Raw genomic sequence first — 25,606 nt, forward strand, 5'->3', positions numbered from 1 at the left:
GGCTCCAGCCATGGGACAGCAGGTGGGCATTAAGGGTGACATGATCCCAATTAGTGCTTGTCATCTAAATAACACTGTTTGTGGCTGGGAAGGGAGGTGCTCGGTCAGCAAGACACAGCACCCTCCTGCCTGCGCAGCCCCGCAGGGCTGAGCTGGAGGGGAGCAGCTCCCCGCTGCCAGCTGCAACCCCATATCCCAGCCTGCGTCCAGGTGGGAATATTGATGGGGACACCAAAACCCATCACATTCAGCCCCCACCAGTACACTAAAAGCTCCTGCCATTTTTTCTTTTTATCACAGCTTTAGCAGGAGAGCTCCCATTAGCTTTACACATCATCTGTTGGGAAAGAGCACTGATAGATGTGTGAGATCAGGCAGATGGATTTTCTTTTCACCACTTATGCTGGAGAAGCCTTCCACTGCTAAAGGCAAGAGGAGAACAAGCCAGCTCTTTCAGCCTGCCAGTGATCCACCCAGGGGGTCACACTGGATGTCCAAACCACGCTGGTGTCTGGGGCAGTGCCTGTCCCCAGAGGGCACGGCACGATCTGACCCAGAACAGCACTGACTCAGCAGCACTTTCCTCGGGGCTGGACTCCCCATGTCCCCCTGTGCAGGGATTGGTCTCCTCCTAGCGCAGCATTTCACCCCAGCAACCTCCCAGCAGAACCATGAGCTTTTCTATCAGAGCAGAGCAACGGCACCTCTGGCTGCCCCTGCCCTTTCTCACTCTGGTGCGTTGGGTGGGCCGTTTTTCCCCTGAGCATGCCGCACACAGTGATGCTGATGGCTGGCGCTCACCCACCCACCGGCACCAGGGACGTGCAGGAGCCCCGGGCGCAGGAGCCACAGCAGCCTTCACATAAACATTGCGAGCACTGATGTTTATAACCCAGAAAATGTGGGCTCTGCAGGGCTCTCTCTGGCGGGGCAGGAGGCGTGCCGCCCTGCCCAGAGCCACTTTTATGCCATTGTGCCTTTTCAGCATTGCATTAAGGCAGCCAAAGAAGGGGGATTTTTAATGGTTCCAGACAAACAATGGGGGAACATTCGGCCCAACTTCATTACAGAATCATCTGAAACGCTTGAGGAACGTTTCCCACTAATTATCATAAATAGCCGAAAAAAATCTTTCCCTCCCAAAGCAGGTTCCAGCTGCCCCTCTGTGTTTTCTCACCTCTACTTCCAATAGCCTGACCTTGCCACCGCACAAAGGGGAGACCCCATCTCCGCTCCCCCAGCACCGCGGGGCTCTGAAGAAATACAAACAGGCAGCAGATTAACAGCACTTGTTTGCACCTTAAACAAACAGGCGGCTTCCGCCTGGCCGAGCTCTCCCGATGCCCAAAGGAGGACGCACCAGCTGGTTTTCCGTGCCTTTGCTCTCGTGACTTGCCCAAATCCTGGATAAAAGCATGGATGGCACAAGGTATGAAATGGGTGGGCAGAGGATGGTAACCCTGGGTGTGCCAGTCCTGCACCCCCTTGTGCCCTGTCCCCCATGCCTGGGTGTCCTCTTGCTGCCCCTGCTGCCCTGGGGAAGGTCAGGCCCCTGCCCCGGCAGGACGTGGCCACAGCCCTTTGGCAGGAGGGTTGGGAGATGCCAAGGCCAAAGCAGGTAAATGGATGTCCCAGTTCAGCTCCTGCACTGTAGGTCTCACAGAGATTCTCGGCAAGGTGCAGCCTGATGTGGCTGGATGGGTGCTGTGAGTGGGTGTGCGGAGGGATACTGGTGGTAAAGGATGGGGAGGGAGAGACAGACTGTCAAGCAGACACACAGAGGTGTGGTGCTGGGATTTAAAACCATTGCCAGTGTTGAGGGGGCACAGTAGCAACGCCAAGCTATGACTATGAGGCCATGGTCACCTCTGCTGAGTGCAATAGAGGGTGGATGGGTGCCTGACAGCAAGCTGCTGGGGGAGAGAAGCCTGGAAGATGCACAGGAGAGGGACACATGCCTGGGGCTGATCGCAGCTGCCTCTGCCGGGGACCTGCGCCAGCTCAGGTTCTCACCTTGCTAGTCCCATGTCACCCATCCCACCTCTCCAGGTGGCACTGCCAGCACCTTCCAGCTCCTACGGGACGTGGCACCCAACCAGCCCCTTCTTGACCTGCCTGCAGCATGCCAAGCAGTCAGCCCCCAGCCCCACACCCCACTGGGGCCAGCAGTCACCAGAGGTGTGGGGGCTCAAACCACAGCAGCAGCTGGTGAGACGCCAGCCCCAGCACAGCCACAGCATGTGTTTGGGGCCGGCACACGAGGCGGCACCGGGGAGGAAGCCGGGGCTGTGTGGCCTTGGGCTGGGGTAGGTTCCCAGCAGTGAGCCAGCAGCAGAACTTGCCCAGCGGAGGTTTGGTCCCCGCCTGGGTTATTGTGCAAATCCCCCATGCAGGTGTTCGTTCCTCCCCTTCCCACCAGCCACAAGAAAGGGCTGTTGCTCACGAGCCTCCTTCCTGCCCATGGGGCACCCCCAGGGTGAGAAGGGGACTGGAGGCAGGTGGCAGGGATGGGCCAGCGCTCCCGCAGCATGGGGGGCTCCCAGCAGGGCTGATGGGCAGAGGGGTCACAGGTCAGCACTGCAGCATGAGTGAAGGGCCTGTGGGAACCACATCTTGTCTGCAAAGGGCAGGAAGAGCCAGTGGGGGCTGTGGGTCCCCTGGGCCACACTGGAGACCCCCCAATCCCAGCACTGCTTGAGGACATGCACAGTATCCCATCTCCTTCTATCTCATTGTCACCTGAGGTTAACTACAAGCACCTCAGGCAGCCATGGCACCTGGGAAGTTTACAGAGTCACAAGCAGGCTGGAGATGTCACACAGGGATGCTCACCTTTTTTTTCCAATGCAAAGAACCAGGTCTATCCCATTCAAAGAGCAGAGAGCAGCGGGAGAGCAAAGAAAGGTGCTGCCTCATTTGGTGCATGGATAATCCTGGGCACTCCTCACTGCAGGGAGCAGATGCTAAAATCTTACCTGAGTTCAGAGAAACCAGAGAAATTAGTGGATTAAAAAATCATGAAGCGTTACTCAGTGCAATGGCTGTTCTGCTAAGGGATGCCGGGGCTGCTGGTAGCAGAATGGAGAGGGTGTGTGGAGGCTGTGTGCTCCCTGGGCACCTACCCCAGCCATGTACCTCCCCGCTGGGAGGATGGCTTCTCCTCAGCATCGCCGCAAGGTACAGCTCTGAAGCAGCAAACCTGGACACCAGTCTTCCCGGTGAAAATCCCCCACGCCCTGCCCCATACCCACGTGCTCTCTGACTGCTCTTGCTCAGCAATCAGGAAACCCAACCACGTTCCCCTGCATCCCCAGCACCACCAGGTCACCCTGCATCTCACCCTCCACTCACCCCTTTCCCTGCTGGGAGACACCAGAGCAAGCAGGGGTAACTGGGAATGGCCAATTCCTCCCAGCCCAGCCAGAGCCCTCCAGGGATCGGCCCCACAGCGATGGAGGGAGCTCAGTCCTGTCTGTGAGTCAGTTGCACCAGCCTGGCCCCAGGAACATGGGCAGCTGTATTTTCATTGCAAATTAGAAATCAATCATAGCAGGAAACTCCCATGCTGAGAACACCCTGGCTATTACTATTTTACAGCACTCTGAGGTGTTCTAGGCACTTAGAAAGACATGGCCCTTTCGGGGTATTATGGGGCAAATTAGTTTTAGAGGCAGCTGTAGGAATGTTGGCCATTTGGTTTCCGGAGCAGGACGGGTGCAGGTGGAGGCTGCAGGGCTTTGTGCTGCTTTCGGGTACAGCACCGCTCCTCAAAGAGGGAATCAGCACACTCCGGAGTGAACACCTCTAGCCTGACCCCTGCTTTATTAATAACAAGTAATTAATATGAAAGCGGACGTGCCTTGTGTCTCTGAAGACCTTTTAAAATGTGATTATGTTGTGCTAATCTCACCCTGAAGTACTTCCCTGTTTAGTCTGCGCTGGGCCGTTAAATACCTGAAAAGCCAGCGGAGACCCCCCCCTTGCCACCCCGGGAAGTGCTCAGGCTCTATTCCCCAGCAGCCAGGCCCCGCTTTCAAACCCTCTAAATCAAGTATTAAGTTGAGCCCATCTGGACTGCCAGGAAAAACACTCCCTCCCCTCATCTGCATCTCATTACCCACCATGCCAGCCCCAGCCCCGGAGCCGCTTGCTCCATCCTGCCCAGATGTGCTCCGCCGCACTCACCTCCCCTATTTCACAGCCGTCAGCAGGGCTTCAAGGAGCAGCTGAAGGGCCTGTAACACTGCACAGGCTCTTAGCAAAGACATATATCCAGGTCCCAAACGCAGAGCTGCAGGCACACACCCTAATGCAAAGCCCCTTTCCCCTTCCCTTGGTCTTGCACTAGGCAGGGGAGCTGGGGCACTCAGGGCTCCCCAACCAGGAGGTTTGTGAGCCGCTTCCCTGTGGCTCTTTGCCCAGCACATGTCCAGACTATTGATTTGCAGGGGATCCCCCAAATCCAGGCAACCTTTATGCCCCAAACCCAGGGAAGGGCACCCAAAGGCAGGGCAGGATGGAGCAGGCACTGGCAGCAAAGGTGAGTTGAGGACAGACACCTGCCACCCTGTAGTAACTGAGGTGATTAAATGTGGCAGCAGCTTGCCTGCCACAGTGGAAAGTCAACACTGAGCCTAGAACAAAATAAAGTACTCAGAGACCCAAACCAAGAAACAACCCCTGTGTTTGTTGTCTCAAAAATCTCCTGGCCTAGAGCTTTCCAGTGAAAATTTCTGCACTTCCTGTGATGGCAGAAAACCTGCAAAACCAGCCACTTTTGTTTAAGTTTGGGACTCCCTGGCCCTGGCAGCAGCCCAGGACTGCAGAGGTGAAGGCACACATTGACCCTTCAGCTGCAGAGTTATTACCCCTTTCCTCCAGAGCTTCCGAAGAGCCAGTGCCCAGCCTGCAGTCGGGGCTAAGCATCAGGTGAAGTTATGGTATGAGAGGCCATCCATGCTCAGACATCACTATTGCGGAGAGGCCATGGCAGGCAGCGTCGCAAGGAGGTTTTGGGGACGTGAGATTTAAGGGGGGAAGGAAAGCATGTCTGTTGTCTCCCTGTCCCACTGCTAGCAGAGTGTGCAGCCCTGGCACTGACTGGGGACCCCAACGCTCCAGCAAACAAAAGGACATCACGACGAGAGAAGCTCTGGGTTAAAAATACTCCTCTCACCAGCCCTTCAGTGCACGGCAGAGATGCAGAGGAGGCTTTAATATCAGTGAGGAGGAATGGGAGAAGGAGAGGGGAAGAGGTCAGAGTGTTATGATGGACACACGGACACTGACACATTCTGTCTCCTGACGCAGGGAAGAAGCCGGGGCGAGGGGCAGGATGTCTTGGGATGTCCTTCCCAAAGACTGCTTGCACCTGCAGGTACCTGTCTGGGGCGGGGAGAAGATGCAGGCAGGAGCCCCGACCAGACCCTGCAAGCAAGGAGTGCGGGCCATGCCCGAGGTCCAACGAGGTCCCCAGCTGGCTAGGTGCAATGCCTCCAGGGCTACTGGTCGCCCTCGCTGCTCCCGGTGGCCCCGGGCAGGCGGTGGCAGCCACTGCCTGTCTCGAGATGCCATCTAGTGTCGCTTGGCAGAAGGGCCCGTCAGACATGGTGCATAGGCTCCCTAAGCTCACGATTTCTCCAGGGGCCGCTGGGAGGCACCCCAAAACATCCTGGGTGCTGGGACACCCACCCTGGGGGACAGTCGGCACCCCATGACATACGCACCCCGTGGCCGGCACGGCTGCAGAGCCCAGAGGAGGATGATGGGCATTGCCGGGTCGTGCAGGGGCAGCAAAGTCAAAGCAGCGCCTGGGCTTGCTGGAGGGGCTCCGGGGCAGCCAGGGCTTGGAGGCTCAGCAGCCTCACCGGTGGCACGGCGTGGGCTGGGTGGCGGGTGGCCTGGTGAAGGAGAAGGGTGAGCAGCCCCCACAGCAGCGTGCAGCCCACCTGCAGCACCAGCGCGGCCAGGCCCAGCGCCATGGGGACCTGGCAGTGCCGTGGGCTGGGCTGCAGTGCAAAGCCCCAGGCGTGATGGCCACGGGGTGGGGGGACCGGCCAGGGACTCATATGGTCTGGTGTCAGGGGGACAGGGGTTGTCAGGAGCAGAATGGTGCCTGCAGGGGTGGGAATGTGTTGGGGGGCAGTGGGAGCAGGCTGGGTGCCAACTGTGGACAAGCCCCATGTAGTGGCATGGTCCAACTCCCCACCTGGCACAGGAGCATGGTGGGATGGCGAGTGTGAGGCCAGTGAGACCATCCCTGGTGCAGAAGCCCTGTAGGGTGGCCAGAGTGCCATGGGGTTGCCTGAGACAAGGGAGATGCTGGGTGTCCCCTGTGGGACAGCATCTGGCCTCTCCATGGGCACCAGAAGAGCAGGAGATGCTTGCCCGGTGGTGGCTGCCAGCGTGCTGGTTGGCACCAGTGTGGTGACAGAAGCTAGACTTGACAGTGCAGGCTCTGGGCTGGTGGCCCCAGGAGGCTGTATGTTTATCATGGCTGGAGTTGCACTTGGTATGGAGGCCTCCTGTGGCACAGTGGGTGATGGTGTGACGATGGAGGCCTTTGGCAGCAGAGGTGGTGATGGGGTGGTGATGGAGGACTCAGGCAGCACAGTTGGTGATGGTGTGGTGATGGAGGCCTTTGGCAGCACAGATAATGACGGGGCGGTGACAGAGGTCTTGGGCAGCACAGCTGATGATGGGGTGATGATGGAGGCTTCAGGTGGAAAAATTTGTGAGGGAGTGGTGATGGAGAACTTAGGCAGCACAGTGCTAATGGAGGTTTTGGGCAGAACAGTTGGTGATATGGTGGTGATGGAGGTCTCAGGCAGTATAGTTGACGATGGTGTGTTGACGGAAGCCTTGAGCAGCACAGTTGATGATGGTGTGGTGATGGAAGTCTGGGGCAGCACAGCTGGTGATGGGGTGGCGATGGAGGCCTTTGATGGCACGGTTGGTAATGGAGCAGTGACAAAGGCCTCCACTGGCACAGTTGGCAGCATGGCAAAGGTAGGCACAGGTGACAGCATGGTTGGCAGTGCCGTGGTAGGAAAGGCTGCCAACGACAGCGTGGTCGGTGCTGCAGTGGGCAAGGCTCCAGCTGGCAGCAAGGCTGACACCTCGTGTGGTGACGCGGACGTTAATGCCAGAGATGGGGTAAAAGAAGAAAGAGGAATTGTATCTGGGCAAATTAAGTGGTCATTCCTCAGCAATATCACTGCTTGTCCTGCCAGGTGGGGTGGACTCTTGCATGACACTTGGGTGGACAATTTAACTTTTTCACTGTTGCCCAGAATCCAGCTGTGCAGGTAGCAGAGGTTGCAGTCACATCTCCATGGGTTCTCACTCAGATACACTGAGTTGAGTTTCTTCAGGGGGTCCAGGACCCCTTGGGGGACACGCTCCAGCTGGTTCTTCCGAAGGCTGAGGGTTTTCAGATTTGGGAGAGAAGAAAAGACATCATCATCCAGAGCAGACAGCTGATTTGTGTCTAGCTGGAGGACAGAGAGCTTGCTGAGCCCAGTGAAGGCTCCTCTTGGCAGGGCTGCTAGCTGGTTGTGGGACAAGATGAGTTTGCCAAGGGATGTGAGGTTGACAAAGATGCCATCTGGAAGAGTGGCCAAACTGTTCCTGCTCAGGTCCAGCTCTCGCAGGTGTGGCATGGCATCAAAAAGGCAGCACGGGAGTTCTGTAATGTGGTTTGAATCCAGAGTCAGCAGTTTCAATTTGTTTAAACCAAAAAAACCCTGGAGTGGGAGAGTCCCGATGAGGTTGTTGTCCAAGAGGAGTTTCTCCAGGTGAGGCAGGCTCCTCAGAAGCATGGGTGGCAGTGCCCTGAGCCTGTTCCTCTGGAGGCTGAGCTCCAGCAGTCCTGACTGACCATCTAGCAGTGTCGCTGGTAGGTCCTGCAGCTCATTCTCATACAGCCGGAGGACTTGCAGATGGGGTAGTTTGCTAAAGGCACCCCCAGGAAGAGCTGTGATCCTGTTTCTAGAAAGGTCCAAAAATGTTAGATTGACGAGAGAATCAAAAACACCTTCTGGAAGAGAAGAAATTGCATTGATGTGCAGGGAGAGCTCTCCCAAATTCTCCAGCCCATCAAACAGACCTTTGGGGATGTGTCTGAGGTGGCTGTCTCTCAGCTCCAGCCTCTGCAAGCTTGGGAGGTTTTGGAAAGTGCCCACAGCTAGTTCTTCTAATGACGCACCAGAGATTTCCAAATCCCTCAGCTTCTCTAAACTATCAAAGGCTCCAGGTTCAACTGTCTTGATCTTGTTGCCAATAAACAAAATCTTGACCAGGTTGGGCATGTACCTGAAGGCACCTTTCCTTATAGTAGTGATGCTGGTTTGTACAAAGATCATCTCAGAAATGAAGGGCTTTGCAATCTTTGGGATCTCTTTTATGTCATTTTTTGTGCCTCTGTAGACTTCCTGGTGGTCTTTGGGCATTTCATATGGATCTTCACCCAGGCATTTATGGGGATGGAAGGAGAGGAAGAAAAGGAAAAGGAAATGTTGGTACATTGTCCTAAAAAAAAAAAAAAAGTTTCAAAAATCAGTTATGAAGAACAAAAATATCTCTGTCCACAGCTCATGAACTGTGGTACCACACTTCATTTAGCTCTCAGGACTCTTCTATTCACGTATCATAATTCATTTTATGAGATAGAGAGAGATGGTACAAGCCAACATACTCTGCATTTACAAGAGTTCACTGCCATTGGTATCAAGGGGTGGAGAGGAAGGGAGAGCAAGTGAGCTCATGGCTTAGCACTGGAAGATGCCCCAGGATGAGCAAGGGCTGGATGGTCTGTTCTCTGGCCCCGCTTCTCCCATGTTTGGGCTGCAGGTTTGGCATCTGACTGGGTGAAGAAGGCAAAGTGCTGCTGCCCATTAGCGCTGCCCCAGTGGGTCCAGTTCCTCAGCAGGACAACAGCCCGTTTATGCAACAACAGAAGTAAACAGCTCTGTGCTTGCTAATGACAGCTCAGCAAGGGTCCCAGGAGCCAGCCAAGACCAGATGACCCTGTTTATTCAGAATTTCCACGTTGTGCTGCATGGACTTGCTATTTCCTTGGTGTTTCTCTCAGTTCAAGAGGGCTATTTAAAACACGGCTTCTAAGTATCTCATTTTTGAGATTCTTGCTGATTTTGGCCTTAGTTATGCAGCTTTGTCAGACAGAAATGGTTGACTCTGAGCAGCAGCCAAGCTTTAGGGTGAGGCTCATTAAAAGACTATGAGATGCCGACAGTTTAACTGTTTAATAGGTAATGTTTAGAGCTGTGACCTGCACTTAGGAGGTGAAGTCACTGACACACACCCACCAGCAGCCCACCACTTCCATCATGTCATTCGGAAACACCCAACTAACATATTAGCTGGTGTTTAACGGCTGTGAGCACCATAACAGGACAGTGGTTTCCAGCTTGTGATTCACAGCCCTGGGTGGGAGCAGGGGAAAGGGCTGTAGGTTGCTTTTTGGGTGTTCATCAAAGCTGACCATGCAAAAAACTTAGCTGGGAGGGTAAATTTGCTATGGAAAGTTATTTTCTTAAAATGTTCAGAGGTCAGCAAATGCAGGAGGCTGAAAGCCACTGGGTTTGAAGATAAACCAGTGGGAGGTGAGGTATGCGGCAGCTGTCCCACACAGATCCCCAGGGCAGAAGCCACTGCTGGTCCCTGCCCATCCCCTCCCCAGGGACAACTGGGTGCAGGAGCTGGGCTGTGGGTGCAAAAGCACCCATTTCACTTCACCTGCAGGTGCAATACAAAGGGTTAAATGCACAGGTGGGAGCAGCTGGATTGAGTGAATGGGGATGAAAATAAACAGTTCCAAACTGCAAAGCTCTTTTAAAACCCTCTCTCAGTCCATCTTACTGCCACGAACCTCAGCACGGTACCCTGCTTGTCCCACACCCAGGAGTGCAGGGACACAGAGGGACAGCCCCAGCTCAGCTGCTGCAGTCTCTCGTGCCCTTTGCTGCAAGGAAACCATGAATAACTCCCACAGCTGCCCCTCCCGACTCATTTCAAAGAGCAAAAAAAAAGCATTTTGCAACACTCACGTGGCCAAGCACTTGTGAACGAGTCCAGCTGCCAGAGCAAGCCACGCTGCACAGGGAGGGAGGCCACCAGACTGGAGTCCCATCACCTGGCCAGCTCTTTATCCATGGCCCACGTGCGCGGCTTGGTTACGCATGCTGTCGGGGCGCAGGTCTGCATGGGGAGATAAGGGACAGCTGGGGATCGGGCAGCGGAGCCGTGTCCCCAGCATGGGAGACTGTCACAGAAACCCCTCTGAAGGACACAGGCACGTACTCCCCAGGCGTTATCTGCTGGCACCACTTGACTACTCGCATCCAGGGAAACCTGAAGATCTCCAGGCCAGCCTGTTCTGTAGCTGATGGCCTCTGCAGTCCCATATCTCCACCAGTGTGACCCACCAACTTCACATGCATCACCCCCACCAACACAACAGAAAGGTTTTCCGATTTGAAGTTTTTCCTGTTAAAAATATCCAGCTGTTTCCTTCCTCAGGAACTGGCTCATGTCACTAAAGGTGCTGCTCTGAAGGTATTGGTTTAATAACAGTGGAGTCTGTGGCTGGACAGATAGGCTGACACCCAGGCTGTGGGCTCGGTGTGTAGCCCCACACCTCACTGGCCACAGGGCTGGGGCTGAGAGTCGCGCTCCCCTCCAGGCTAACACGAGCCAAAGACACTCCCATGGTGACTCCCAGGGCTCCTGGCCGGTGCGGGGCATTTTTTGGGAAGAAACTCTGATGCAAAGACTTAAAACGACAAGGCATCCACTGCTTCCCACTGAATAATTGCCCTAGTTGCATTTCAGCATTTCTTGTTCAGTTTTCACCTGCTCTTACTATGGTTCAGTTTGTGCTCCTGGGCTTTCCCGGCAAACAATCCAAACAATCCAAACTACCGCACCTTGTTCAACAGCATTACCCCTTTCCAGACGCTGCCCTGTGTGCATCCTCGCTCAGTACCAGGCCACCCGGAGGCAGGGCCGGGGTGTACGAGGGGACAGGGCTTGCAGCAGCAGTGACACCAGCCTCCCTGGGTCTCGGACAATGCACACCCCGCGGGGTGGCAGCCGTGCCAGGGCTGGGGAGCTGCTGCCGGGCTTGGAGGTGGCCCCGTCAGCGTCCTCTACACCATGGCCACAGATGGGTGGTGGTCGCTGGTGCGGGACAGGTGGCAGGGTGGCCACGGGGGTGACACAACACGCAGCGAACACAACACAACGCCATGTCTTTATCATTTCTGTTTGGCCAGGCAGTGGCAGCTGTCAGATGATGACAACTGATGTATTTGTCAGTTCAGCCCTTGGACAAATATTTACTGATAAACGATTTGAAAATGTGATCTTTGCCATCATCTCAGGAAACCGCTTTGTGAAGATCAACAATTTCTGTGTCACACTCTGCATGACAATAGAGTTTGGGTTTGTTTCCCTCAGCCTCTCAGAGCTGCTCGGGTGACCATCGCGCCTCCCTCCTCCTGCAGCTCCGCGCAGGAGAGTTTCCCGTCTCTCCAGCTGTTCCTGGTGCGGGATCCCGCCCGTGCTCGGGAACCCGCAGTGCCCGGGGATCCCCGACCCGGCTCCCGTCACTCCGGACACAAGGAACGCCCGCCCCCCCCGCGCGGCCACAGCCGCGGGGGACACTGGGACCTGGCCCCGCCCCGCTCTGCGGACCCCGGCGGCCGATTGGTGGTGCGAGAAGCACGTGCCTGTCTGCCGCCATCTCATTGGCCAGCAACCCAGTCCGTTTCCTGAAGGGGCGGGGAGAGCATGGTCGCGTTACCGGGGCAACGGCCGCGCCGGGCATGGCTGCGGGGCGGCACCCGCGGTGAGGAGGCGGCCGGGGCCGGGAGGGAGCGGGTGTGGGGGCGCGTCTGTGGGGTGGCTGGTTGGGGCACGAAGGGTGTCAGGGTGGGGGGTGTGCACCGAGGGCGCCCGGTTGGAGGTGGGTGTGAGGAAAGGGTGGCGGTGGCGGGGCCTGTGTGGCGGGGAAGGGGCTCCGTGCGCTGCCGGGGGTCGGTGTCTCTGAGCCCCTCGCTCTCTCCCAGCAGAGCCGGGAACCCCCAGGGCGGTCGCAGGTGCTGCCAGCAGCCGGCGATGCCGTGGGTCAGGCTGCTCCGTGGGCAGAGGGAGGAGCTTTTGTGCTCCCGGGTCGATCTCCCGGCTGCTGGTGCCTCAGCTGCAGCTCCCGAGTGACGCTCCTGCGGTTCCGCTGCTGCGCGGACAGAGTCGTGGGAAAGGCCGGTGCAGCTGCCGCGGCTTGTGCTGAAAATGCTGGGAGAGACAAAGCCCGTCGTGGTGAAGAGAGACCTTTACACAGACCCCGCGTTTCCCGCCAGCGACACCTCTCTGTTCTTTGACTGTTGCACCCCACTTGCCCAGTTCAGAGGCCAGATATCTTGGCTGAGACCGAAGGTGAGTGTTAAGGTACGAAAGACTGTGATTTTGGCAGAACGGGACTTTAAGGCGGCAAATGGCAGTTAGCACTGCAGGACTGCTTCTGAGTGGTTTTGTTGTTTAGAAACGCAGAAGTGATAAAATCAATGTATGTTGGTGTTAACGGTATCTGTGTGACAGTTTTTAAGTAGGTTTGATTTAAATCCCGATGTAGAACTTTTCCATTTCAAGGTACTGCTTGAAATTCAGATATTTTGTTATAAATATGTTTCGTTATGCAAACCAAATTAAAAAAAAAAAAGAACAGCATTATGTTATTCTGAAATTTTTAGCTATATTCCCTAACTTTATTGAAAACAAATAACCCTATTTTAGAGTTTTTCAGAGGATACTGCTTTTTTTTCAGTTCATTTCTTTGATTAAAAAAAAATTTCAAGGTTATAACTTGTCATATGACTTGTATTGCTTTTCAACTTACAGCTGGGTTTCAGAGCAAATGAAAAGGTTTAGAATACATTTTTTCAGTACATTCATTTAAAGTGAAGTATTTATGATACTGCCTTTGCATGGAGGGGAGAAAAAGGCTATAAAATGTAATGGAGAAAATAATATGATGTCTTTAGAGGTAAATCTGGGGCTGGCTGTAAAGCAGTGGTAGAGCTGTTGGTTTTCAGACAGAATTGTCAAACAAATGACCTGAGGTAGCCCAGTGTGGAACTTTCTGCTTTTGTACCTTACACCTTGATTATTACTGAGGGCTGATCCATTACTTTTCATCTCTTGCAGTGGTTACAGATGAGAGAAGAACCATTTTAAAGACTGACTTTCAGATCTGTTTAATTGTTTAGGACCTTGCGTTTAAAATCACCTCTTTTGCTACCAAGTGATTTATTTTTATTTGCCTGTGCTAATTTTGGAGGTTTTTTGTAACTCGGGACGTGCAGTGCCATGTGAGTGGCATCAGTTCTCTCTGTCACAGCTGATCAAATGTCTGGCAAGGAGCTGGTGAATTATGTTTCTTGCACTTATTGGTGCCTCTGCTAAGGTCGCATCTGGTGGTGACATTTATGTACTAAAATCCATGTGGGAACTGGATTTACCTCACATAAAGTACCTGCAAAAATAGCCATAAGGCAGTAATTGGTTACTGCTTGCTTAGGCTGGTTCTGAAATGTCCAGAAGGTAAAAATTCCCTGATTTTGGGAGAGGTCTCTGGAGCTCTCCTATTCCCTGGCACACAGACCTTCAACGATCGTGCAGGATTTGGCTGTAGCTCTCCTTGGAGTTGGTTGTGGTTGCCAGCAGAGGGCAGAATGAGACTTTAAATATGAAGAGATTTATTCAGCTGTAGATCTGTGGAGCAGAAATAGTGAAGCAGCAATGGCACGTTAAAGCTTCTCTGTAAGTTTGAAAGGTGCTTTTCTTGTTTGTTTCTGTAGAGTCTTACTGTTCTATTTTGCCTGATCATTCTAGTATAGTCTTGATTTCTTCTGCTCTGCTGCATCAGGTAGGGCAGGCTCTTGATTTGCTGAAGTTGTTGAAGGACGTGCTGCTCTGTTTGCGCAGTGTGGAATGATGACACAACAAGAGGAAACACTGAGTGATAAATCTGTATTGTGCCTGTTTTAACAAATGTTGGCATATTCATTTATTTTCTACTTTTCTTGAAAGGCTGTTCCTTTCCCTTCAAATAGGAAATTATTTGATTATTATAATGATGCTTCAAAGCAGAAAAAGGAAAGGTTTGTGAAAGCACCTGGGTCCAAGAGTTGTGATAAAACAGGAACAGATAGGGAGGGAGTAAAGAAAAAAGGTGTCAGGATTTCTAAATGGACTATAAGAGGCCTCATTATGTAATAATTAATGCATGTGTAAAAGTCTGTACTGCAATATATAATTCTTCAAGGGACTGTGAAAGGAATAGGAGTTAAAACTGCATATACCTTGGTACCTTCTCCAAAGGATGTAAGAAAAGACCTTCTGTGAACACAGAGGAATTTTTTTAATTTGGACTTTAATTTGGACTTTGGAACAGTTGTGCCATTTGAAGAGTGTGATACCTGACCGAGCGAATATGCAGGAAACTTTTGCTTGATACAGATTACTTCTCTAAAATCCTAAATCCTCTGAGTGTGAAAATATGGAACATATTATTATGTATGTGCCTAAGATGTGATGATATGAGCTTTTGCAAGGACACCTATTTTAATTTTAAAAAGCTCAACTGTATGAGGTCAGACCTCCTAAATCAAAGCACGCTACGTTAATTTGCTACACTGAGCTACCTATATTTGAATGCAATTAAGACAGTGATACGTGTTTTTCAAATATCTGCAATTACTGACTAGTCAAAGCCCCCCTGCCCTGCAGTGAGTTGCAGACTGGCGTGGCACAGCACAGAGTTGATATGGATGTGGCTGCAGTATTGCACCCAAAACATAATCCAGACCGATTTCCTTCGCTCCTTCGGGGAGCTGGAACGTGAATGCCCGAAGCAGGTTGGTAAAGAAGATGAACAGTTCGACCCGCGCCATCTGCTCCCCCAGACACACGCGGTGGCCTGCAGAAGAAAAGGGAGACGTTGTATAAAGCCAAGTTCTGAAAAGTAACTTCAAACAAAATTCTACTGAGTTCCATCAATTCTGTTACTGTAAGGTAATTATTTCTCATTTCCTCCTGCAAGGACAGAAGGTGCCTTTGGAGGTAGGGGAAGCATTTCTTTAACTGAGAATCCGTATACTTCTAATTATGTCTACTGTTGGGGTTGGTTGGTTGTGGGGTTTTTTCCCCCACTTTCCCTGGAGCGCATATGAGATTCTTTCTTTTCATTTTTGTTCTTGTTCTGTGTGTCACGTTCTGGAGATGTCACAGTATCACAGTATGTTTGGGATTGGAAGGGACCTCAAAAGATCATCTAGTCCAATCCCCTGCTGGAGCAGGAACGCCTGGGTGAGGTCACACAGGAACACGTCCAGGCGCGTAAATGTAAATGCTCAGATCATATAAACAGAAAACAACCAGAGCAAGTTAAAAAATGTTCAATGCCTGGGTTGAAGCAGTAGCCTAAATTAGTTGTTGATTCATGTAAATTAGTGGACGCTTGGTGAAGAAAGAAGACGCTAAGTACCTGTTTTGCAAATATGATTTGGGAATTTCCAGACAATTTGGGCAAACGGTTTTAAAATCTGCATTTACTGGTTTTGACCTGACTGCTTTGTATGTTACTTAGTATACTATTTTCTTTTTATCTACAACAAATGTACACTATCGGTCATAAAAAAACCCCACACTCATCCATTTTCCAGTGTTTTTATTAATTAACTATACGTTTTAATTCTCAGTAAATAGTGCCAGCTTCCTGGTTTGTGCTGCTTTCCTTCATAATCTGATCATTGGGGAAACTGGTACCTAGAGAATCTCCAAGTTACGTTTTCTACTGCTTTTCACTTGTTTTTTTTCCTGCTGTGTCTTTGTATCACTGCATTTTGCATTGTAAATCAGGTAAGTTGTACAGTGTACTATGCTTTTGAACTTAGAATTTTGTTTTAATATATATGTATTAATAATATATATTAATAATATATAATTTTATAATATAATATATACTATTATATATTATGTATTATTCTATATATATAATAAAAATTAATATATCTAATAATATTGTGCTGAAAAGACTGGAATTTACTTAGTTTTCTGGAGATACAAGAGAACCTGTTGCTGGACTATTACCTATAGGATTTGGGAGACTGAGGTTTGGTTTCCTGCTTTTATCACAGATTTTCTTTGTGTATTTTGACAAAACTTTTGTCTCTGTGTTCCCAGTTTGTAAGTTGAGAATAAACAGATTTTCTGATTTAAGGGTGTTATCAGGATTTAATACATTAGGGACTAGTGAGCTCGGATGCCCTTATAGCAGGAACTGTACGTGTAGCAAGGAGAGAGCAACATGCCTCTTAGCCATACTCATCCTCTGTTTGCATGTCTAAGAAATATAAAATGCAAGACAATATTTGTGGCTCTTAGAGTAGAACACCTCACTTTAAATCTTTGTGACAAGTACATTTTTATAAAAACACTTTTTAAAAAACTTTAGGATTTAGAAAAGGTGTGTCTAGTCTCGCCGCCAGACACAGTGAACAGGAATATTCAAACATCGGGGCATCACCTGCAGAGAAAGGTAAGAACGCCTCTTTGTTCACAAAGTTGCCGTCTAGATCCAGGAAATGATTCGGGTTGAACTTCCCGGGGGTGGCCCAGTGCTCAGAGTCACACACCACAGAGTGCAGGTTGGGCAGAACAAGCGTGCCCTGCAAGAAACGGAGATTATATTTTACATGCATGATCGATTCTTTTTTTGGACATTCCTTCTCCATACTAGATAATATACCATCCTATGCCTGTGTTTGGATTCAACTCGGTCTTCTCCTGTGCACACCCAGGCGTGACAAGCCTTTGTATCTTCTCTTTGTCACAGCACATTGCACGTTTGCCTTTGGCTTAGCTCTCTTCTGTCAGGACTACTGAAGGGTCTTCATCTCTAAGCTGGAGTGGAGTTTGGATTGTTTCACATACTAGCCAGGCTAATCATAACACAGTCCTTCTTGTTATTTTTGGTTGTTGGGGTTATTTTGTGTGTGTGTGTGGTTTTTTGGGGATTTTTTTGGTACTCTTCACTGAATCTTTTTTTCCATCAAATCAATTTTATGCTTAGTATATTTGGGGCATTTCTACCCTGTTTTCCCGATAATAAGACCTACCCTAAAAATAGGCCCTAGCATGATTTTTCAGGATTTCTGAGGATGCCCAAAATATAAGTCCTACTCCAAAAATAAGCCTGAGTTATACTTGAGTAAAAAAGTCAATTTAAATAGTGTCCAGGCACCTATACATGTAAAAAAGTAATAAGTTTTGGAGCAAAACTTAATATAAGACCCTGTCTTATTTTGGGGGGAAACAGGGCCAATGTGACTGTCAGGTCTGTGACTGTACTGAGCCGCCATGACCTTAAGCCTGTGGGGTTTGTGTTTTTGTCAGGGATCACCAGAGGTTGCTCCAGGCTGTTCCCCATGTGTGCAAGTTTGCTGGCTTGACAACCCTTAAACCTCATTTCTTCTTCACTCCTCTGAACATGTTCTGCTTTGATTCCCAGACATGAGCCATGTTTGCCTTGTGGGAAGAAAGACTTTGGTTTTCCCTATGTGTTTTTTTGCTATTTGTGCTGTTTGTGTTCTCCCAAGCTTCCTTTTGCACCAGCTAACACTCGGTGCTTTGCTTCATGTCTGTGACAGGCTACCACGAGATCTCTGTGCAAAGTCAGGAACTCTAGACACTAATGCCATAGAAATACTAAATATTAATAACTCAGAGCTTAAAGAATCATGGAGGTGTTCTCTGTACCTTTTTAATGTGAAAACCCAGCAAAGTTGCATTCCTCACGCATTGTCGAGGGACCCCAACAGAAGTGACGTTGCTGTAGCGCAAAGCCTCATGAATCACAGCGTTTGTATAGGGCAGCTTTTTACGGTCTGCGTAGCTGATGGGATGGGAGGGTTCCAGAACAGCCTCTATCTCTCTGTGGACCTTTTCTGCAGAGAAATGAAAATATTCTAACGTTTTTACTCCTCCCTTTTTTTTCCCCAACAAATTTCTATATGAGTATGGTCCAAGACCAGGCAAAAAAAAAGAAACTACGTTGCTATGAAATGCCTTGGCATGTGGTGTGACTGCTGTGTTGGTTTCAGTTCATCAAGAAGGTGCATATCCCCAAAGCACCAGATGGTCTCTCACTTCAGGCACATCCCACTCAGTGATGGGGATAGTGCAGTTCTATGCTTCAAAAAAAGGATTAAAATTTGAAATTACAGGTGTAATTTCTGTTACATTTATGAGTACACATCAGACCAGGTACGTTTTTAAAGCTTTTGCACTTTGAAGGTTGATAAGAGACTAGGTTGCGTATGGAATATCTTTAGCTTGTTAATCTGTCTTTGCCAGCCCCTTCTAGTGAGAGAAACCAGTGCTGGTGCTGCTTCTTGGTGAACTGGCAGGGAAAGCATGTTCGTTTTATCAATTAAACTTTCTAGATCTCAGTTGTTGATGTACCACCATTCATATTTACCATTAAGGGTTATTTTGATGTATTGCAAGTGATTGAGCTAATCCTTACACTTCAACGATGTTCATTGTGCTGTGATGTTGAATGCAGTTCTCTCTGATAATGCTTTTGCTCACCTTGTATTTCTGGGTATTGTACCATATAGAGCAGTGCCCAGAGGAGCGTGGTGCTTGTTGTTTCTGTCCCTCCCAGCAAAAGATCAACCACAGTCTGGACCATATTGTCTTTATTAAATGTAGAAGTAGGGTCATCTTTGGTCTGTAGGGTATATTCACAAGAAGACTATGAAGTGGATAATGCCAGACATTTCATGGGTCATGTAGTAATTGTCATTATTTGGTGAAAACAGTGAGCCGCTCACCAAAACAAAAATCTTTGGCGCTAAACAAAGTATGCATCTAAAATGCCCATAGTGGTTACTTGAACAGCAAGTATTTGTAGTAGGCATTGAGGCCAGGGAAGGGAAACTGTGACAAACAGATACTTACTTCTGTTATTTGAGCTAGGTAGAAGTCAATGAGATCCTGTGGATCATCTGCCTTACGTCTCTCATGAGTCTGGACCTCCTTCCTAACTAAATTGTGCATGAAGTCGTTGTGTGCAAACACCTCCTGATGAGGTCCTGGGAGCCGGCGCATGAGCCACGGGAAAGCATCGTACATCTGTGATTTTAAACAAAAGAGTAGAAACATGAGCTCCTTTAAATTGAGAACCCAATTCTGATTTCCTACTAAGTCTGCGAAGTCACTGCAATTATGGGCTCCTAATTAGAATGAGGGGCAATAGGCACAAGTCAGAGACAGATTAAATACTGCTAACAGGTTTCCCAGGGGCCTGTGTGAAACCTCCATCCTCGGAGCTTCAATACTTGACCAGTCAAGTCCCTAAACAACCTGATCTAATTAGGCCTGCTTTGAGCACGGAGCTGGACTAGCTGACATGCAGAGATCCCTTCCAGTGTAAATTGTTCTGCTTTTCTAAGAGGGATTATGAAACCCTTGCATTGCCCTCTAAGTGAACTGGCATTGAGGCAAACTTGTTTGCTGTTTCTTAATGAGCTGTTAGTAACATGCAGCAGTCTAAATTGCTCTGATCGAATTGTCAGTGTTCAATAACCACAGTTTCGCTCCTCAATGGACAGGCTGACGGCTGACCAGGTGTAGAAGCTGATTTGGCCTCTCAGTCTCTGAAGGCTTTCCTCCGTGTGTGTTTGTTGAGGGGAAAAAGAATTATCTTCATTTCTTTGTGCTGAGTATGCTTTGCGGATGGACCTCAGTCTCTAGATCTGCTGGCAGAGCCCTTGTTTTATTTATGGCTTGTGATTAGGAATCTGTGGGCCAGTGCAGACTTCTCCATCCCCATCAGCTGCCCAAAGTGTCAACATGGGCTCATAGTGGTTATCAGGTCACAGGAGAGCAGGAGACTGATTGTATTTTACTTTTTGGATGCATACCTAATAACGCAACAGGGGCTTCCGAAAATGGGTGAATTGGAGGAACTGAGGGCTGAATCTGGCTCACAAGCACGTTTTCTCAACCTTGATTTTTTTTACTCTGATATGGTTTTTTTTAAGGCATCTCTGTATGCAAGTGCTGGAGAACCTGATGGTGTTACCGAACACCAGTGTGCCAGAATCTGCACACCATAAGCAATCGCTAGGTTTTCAAGAACGTAAAAATATCCTTCTTGACGTGATGACATGGTCACCTGTATCTTATGGGAAGTTCTCAGACCTTGGTGTTGATATGAGTTACATGAGAAGCAAGATCTCTTCTCAAGAGAGTAGGACTTTGAAGGTTTTGTTCTCATTAACTACTCTTCTGCATTCTCAAGACTAAATGAAAAATTTTAAAAGTTGATTTCATTTTAAGATTTAAGAATCTTTCATACACGTTACTCTGCAAATGGTGACTCATTTGAAATACATTATGTACTTTGGAAATCTGAAAAACTGTGATAATCTAGAATTTAAATTTTAGGACACACAACTTATACTGACATAAGTAAGGAATATAAGGCAGTAATAACATAAACAAGGTATGTATTAACTTATTACTGCCCAGTGGCTCACAGAATAATGGTGTGGCAATGTCTGGGAATAATCATCATTGACTTTTAGTTGGTTTGTTTTGACTTGTCAAGTGCAAATGCGTTTTAATGAATAAGAAAATCAGATTCTTACCCTGCCCCAGATAGTCGCTTGAAAGTAGATCACGACGTGAACAGCTTTGATAAGCCTGACGAAAGATTCGTCCTCGCTGGAGAAGCGATGACCGAAAACAACAGCACAAATTATATTTGCGATAGCGTGGACAATGCAGGCGTGGGGGTCGAAAGGTTTACCTGTGGGTACAGGAGGTGCTGTGAGTGTTTCTGAATAGGCTGCAGTGAGAAAAATGGGGAAAAGGAAGACTTCTTTTATTTGTTTTTTAATGGTAAAAATAATAGAAGACCAGACTACTTCTAGATAAATTTCACACAAGTAAACTGTAGTTCAATACATATTGACTATGGATTTTAAGTGCAGGGTATCTTTATTTTCCATCTGCTTTTTACTCTTGTAAAATACAACGATTATCAGTTGTGAGAAGATAAACATTAGGCCTCTTTGCTGTCTTTGATGTGTGGTTTGGATTGCATGAACACACAAGCAATTAATTAGAACATACGCCTTCGAATCCTAAGGCAGATATTGCAGCTTGGCAATTAAAAAAACAAAACAAACAATCCTTTAATAAAAAGTGATTTCAACGTGACTAAGAAATTACAGCTTCTAAATGTTTATCTCCTTTTTGTTTTCAAGTACAACTTAACAATTCAAATATGTATTTATATATGTGTGTGGGGGGGTATATATATATATATATGTATATATATATTTCCCCCACAGGCTGAAAAGACAAAATTCACATAATGGAATGGAAAGCAGCTGCCATTAAAAAGGGTTCCATCCAGAAAACATTAAGTAGACATTTCCATGGCAATGGCAACCATTGAGTTACACTGCTATGGAAAATGGTGGATTGCGCATCTCTGACTTCAGTCCGATGTTTGCAGTCATTCTTGGAAAGAGTAAAGACTGTTACTGAGGTAAAAGCTGAGGCAGGATTGCACGGAAGGTGAGGATTGGGGCTGTACAGGGGCTTGGGGTCGGTAGTTTGTTCATCTCTCACAGTTAAAGATCCGAATGGGCTGCTCTCAGAAGAGGGACGGGCGCCTTTGCTGTGTCTGGTGTAGGAGAACCAGACGGAGACCTTGGGCACCTCCTCCGTGTTTTCACATCGGTACGGAACGCCATGCTGGTGAGTGATTTGGCTGTTTGGAATATCTATATTTAATTGCTTTATTTTGGCATCTTGCTAAAATTCTGTTGGTCTCTATTTCATCCAAAGCATAAGAAGTTCTGCTGGGCAATGGAATGATACATTCCTTGTGCCGGGGCTCTTCCTCTGCCAAATCCTAAAGACCTGCTGTGCCAGAACGACTCGCAGCAGGTCACAAATTGTGTATTTTATGGAGAACAACATGGGGTTTTTCTATACTCTTTGAATATCATAATTATTACCAGCTGTCCCCAAGACCGTGTTGATAATAAAAACAATTTTTACAATCTTTATTAAAAAAAAAAACAATTTTATATTGCCAGCTGTGCAGACAAAACATCTTTTGTGAAGAATGCAATTAAGAAGCCAGTAGAAGTCCTACTAATATGGAAAATATCTATGTTACTTGTAAAAATGTATTGTGAAACTTTGACTCCCATAATCTACTCCATTTCAGGACAAGCTCTAGGTGTTATTCTTGCAGTGAATTTACCTTTAGTGTTTGCAAAGGCGTCCACAAGGTGACCGGCCTCTGTTTGAATTCGATGCTCCAAATTGTTCTGCCCGAGCGCCAGGCTTCTTAAAACCCTCATAGCAAAGCGTCTCTGCTGCCTCCAGGTGTGCCCGCTTGTCAGAAAAATACCTGCAGGACACAGAAACGTTCATTTCCTTGCTGGGAAGGGAAATCCTTGCCCTGCAGGGGGCAAAATTCAATTTACATTGGGTTACATTGCACTAGCAAAGAAGATCCCGTGATTTCAGGTACTGACTCCTGGTCTGTGCGGGAGGTTTTTATGGCTCCAGCTCTATCGCTGCTTGTAAATGTGACCCTGGAAACTGAGTGGTGGGTTTGGTAAGGACAGAGCAGCTTTAGCTGTACATCTCTTCTACACGAGCAGTGATCAGGTTTAGTGATAGAACTAAAGAGCAGCTCTTCTGGGCAAATATTCCTTTGAATCTATTGGGAAGAAAAAAAGTCAGTAGTATGCTTTATAAGAACCTAATTTCTTATTTTTTTTTTGCCTGAACATGGAACCTTTGTGCAATGTAAGCCCAGTGGTGCACTCGTATACCAGTAATTCATGTGTGTATATATAGGAAAGTGTCTTTCTTCTTTAAATCTTGTTAATATTTCAGTATTATGTAAAATCCTGTACCTTTCTCGCCCATCATATCCCTGTAGAACGGGGTAAGGGGTCTTCCAGAAACTTCCTCCGCGTGGGTGACGATGCCGTCTCTTACTGCCCGGTATCCGTTCAGTACAACCAGGGGCGTCTGTCCCATCCACAACGTGTAGATGTTTCCGTAGATGCTGGTTAACTGAAGAGTTAATAACAGCAAATTGAGAAATGTAAACCAGGGAATGCATACACTTCAATACTAATTTTAAGAGTTTTCTGTAGGTGTAACTAAACTCGTTTGCTGATATCCAGTTGAATTTCGGAAAACTGTAGCCTTCTGCTGTAACGTGCTTTGGGGACAGAGGAATAGACACTGTGTGGAATAGACACTAAGGACACGTCTCAGAAAACCACCTCTGAAAATGTCACAGGAACCGAGGCCTTCTCTATCAGCTCAGAATCAAAGAGCGAATGAACGCAGGCAAAATTCCTGAGCTATTCTGTTTGCTTTATTAATGAACCAAAGTTGTTGTATTTTCTTGCCTCTGACTTCTGAAGAAGGCAAAGAAATGTGTTTGCATTCTCTCCTATAGCTTCCATGCAATTTTTCTTATTTTTCTCTATTGCCCTTCCTCCGATCATGCTCGTATTTTTCCTTAAAATAGCTTGAAAAAAGCTCCTTTTAAAATTAGTTTTTATAGGTTTATGAGGGCATCATGCTGTCAGAATAATAGCAGCCAGATTCTCCTGCTTTGTTTTGGTAATGATCTGTTTACTGCAGATGAAATCTTTTTGCTGTACAAAGAAGAGACAGTTTAGAGCAGATGTTTGGTCTTCTAATGGAGATCAGACCACTGGTGCCCTGGAGATGTTCCAGTGACACTGGTGTCAGGTAAAGAAACTTCTCCTGGGGTGGTTCACAGGGCTGGATACCAGCACAGAAATAGAGAATGAAACTGTGAGTGGAATATCGCGCAGTATTTGTGGTAAAGTTATGCACCATGTTAGTTGTATCCAAAAGAGAAAGAAAACAGCAAGGAGTAAAGCGATTATGGTGTTTATTACTATGCAATAATTTTCATAATGCAGAGTCCCTGGATTCTTTGAAATTGACTGATAATCAAGCTTGAGGTTTTAAAAAGAAATTAAAAAATTCCAAATTTAGACTGTTCCTATGCAATGTACAGTTTAAACTAGATTCAGAGCGATTTTCAACTACAGAGATAAAGTAATACCTTAGTGAGAGTTTCTCGACGAAGTTTGAAGCGCAGCAGCCACAGATTCCCGACGACGGGGAGAGGAGCTGGCCCGGGGGGCAGGCGGCAGCGCAGCCGCTGCAGCCTGAGGAGCTGCCAGGCCAGCAGAGCCGCCAGCAGAGCCAGGAGACACCCCGCAGTCCCCACCATCTCACCCAAACTGCAGCTGCTCGTGTTGGTTTGGAGTTGGGCAGGTGAGTTTGCTTCCACAGCAGTCAAACTCTTCCTGAACAATGTGTGTCTGATTCACCCATCTCCCCGTGATCATCTCCAGTTTCCCAAGCTGGAGTGCTCAGAAAACTCAAATACGTGCTCGGGGGGGTTGGCCAAGCCACACCTCCTCTCCTTTCTGATCTCTAATTGTGGTCTGTCTCTTTTTCCATTTAGAATTTTGTTTCCTTCTTAGTATCGATACTGAGTCTAAATGCCAATTATTGATCAGTTATCCAAGGATATCAAGTGTCTCGCATAATGGTGACACCTCATGCAGTTTCCTGTGGTTAAATGTGAAAATACTCAGGGTGCATCACTTCTTACCTTTCTGAAATACTAAATTATTGTGGTGTTTCTTTTTATAGAAAAAGAAATATCCTTTCTGTTGGAGATGGTCTTGTTGATGAAAAATAATTTAATTCTTGAAGTATAAAGCTAAATTAATGTCTTTAAAGGTGTAATTTAAGTGTTAGAATATAACTTTTAAAACAAAAAATTATTTTATTAAATCCTTTTTAAAAATCTGAGTGCCACTGATTATTAATTTATGCTCTGTAACCCTGTTGTTTTCTAGCTCAGTGTTTTAAGGAACCCATAGGTTGCTGTGCCCAGGAGCCATCAGAAACCGAAAGCATTATTATAGAAGAGAACTACACCCATGAAGACATTTCCCTATAGCAGTTGCTTGGTGTCCCCTGTCCCCAGCAAGCAGCAGTTTCTCTGAGGTTCCCAAGCGGATGCTGCTTGAAGCAGCCGCTGCGGTTTGCCGCTGCGGTGTTGCGGTGTCTGCCCAGCTGCGCAAGGCTGTGCCAAAACCTCTTTTCTGTGTGGTTTTTGGCCCGGGGTTGTACTGAGTGTGGCTGTCTCACTCCAGCCACAGGGGAGCACGGTGGTGGATCTAATCCTACATCTTCCCTGGATGGCTCTGGCTTTGTAATCTGCTTGGATTAAATTATTCAGGTTTAAATGCGTGTTCTTGTAGCCATGATGAGTTAATTTGACATAAAGCCTTTTTGAAGACATGGGGCTACTCTATCACCAGCAGGGTCCTCTCTCTATGGTCTTGCTGCTTTTGCAGTGACCACTTGTCTGCCCTCCCAAACCTTTCTGCAGGGTGAATCTGGGTCCTGTTGGACT

At 48.2% G+C, this 25,606-nt stretch overlaps 2 protein-coding genes and 1 long non-coding RNA gene across 4 annotated transcripts; 1 reads left to right on the forward strand and 2 right to left on the reverse strand.

Annotated features, from left to right (window-relative positions):
• Nucleotides 1–5,153: 5,153 nt before the first annotated feature.
• LOC102095575 (platelet glycoprotein Ib alpha chain) lies at nt 5,154–10,331 on the reverse strand. The gene is made up of 2 exons (XM_021293160.2): nt 10,068–10,331; nt 5,154–8,529 (listed from the first exon to the last, which is right to left on the reverse strand). The coding sequence occupies exons 1-2, from the start codon at nt 10,148–10,150 to the stop codon at nt 5,799–5,801; spliced, it is 2,814 nt and encodes a 937-aa protein (XP_021148835.2). The 5' UTR covers nt 10,151–10,331; the 3' UTR covers nt 5,154–5,798.
• A 1,431-nt stretch (nt 10,332–11,762) lies between these two features.
• LOC110356760 (uncharacterized) lies at nt 11,763–15,731 on the forward strand. Its single transcript, XR_010474629.1, has 3 exons — nt 11,763–11,869; nt 12,093–12,456; nt 13,225–15,731. It is a non-coding gene; the product is annotated as an uncharacterized LOC110356760 (long non-coding RNA).
• LOC102091753 (cytochrome P450 2J4) lies at nt 14,030–24,544 on the reverse strand. Of its 2 annotated transcripts, none has more exons than XM_005506615.3 (9): nt 24,236–24,544; nt 23,037–23,199; nt 22,373–22,522; nt 20,739–20,899; nt 19,045–19,218; nt 18,673–18,814; nt 17,839–18,026; nt 16,607–16,748; nt 14,030–14,998 (listed from the first exon to the last, which is right to left on the reverse strand). In XM_005506615.3, the coding sequence occupies exons 1-9, from the start codon at nt 24,404–24,406 to the stop codon at nt 14,787–14,789; spliced, it is 1,503 nt and encodes a 500-aa protein (XP_005506672.2). In that variant the 5' UTR covers nt 24,407–24,544; the 3' UTR covers nt 14,030–14,786. The 2 variants fall into 2 exon arrangements, with proteins under 2 accessions (XP_005506672.2, XP_064929739.1); XM_065073667.1 differs by having other exon boundaries at nt 14,787–14,998; nt 20,739–20,938.
• Between the last annotated feature and the right edge of the window lie 1,062 nt (nt 24,545–25,606).

Source organism: Columba livia, chromosome 9 (assembly GCF_036013475.1).
Source record: "Columba livia isolate bColLiv1 breed racing homer chromosome 9, bColLiv1.pat.W.v2, whole genome shotgun sequence".
In the NCBI taxonomy this organism is placed as follows: domain Eukaryota; kingdom Metazoa; phylum Chordata; class Aves; order Columbiformes; family Columbidae; genus Columba; species Columba livia.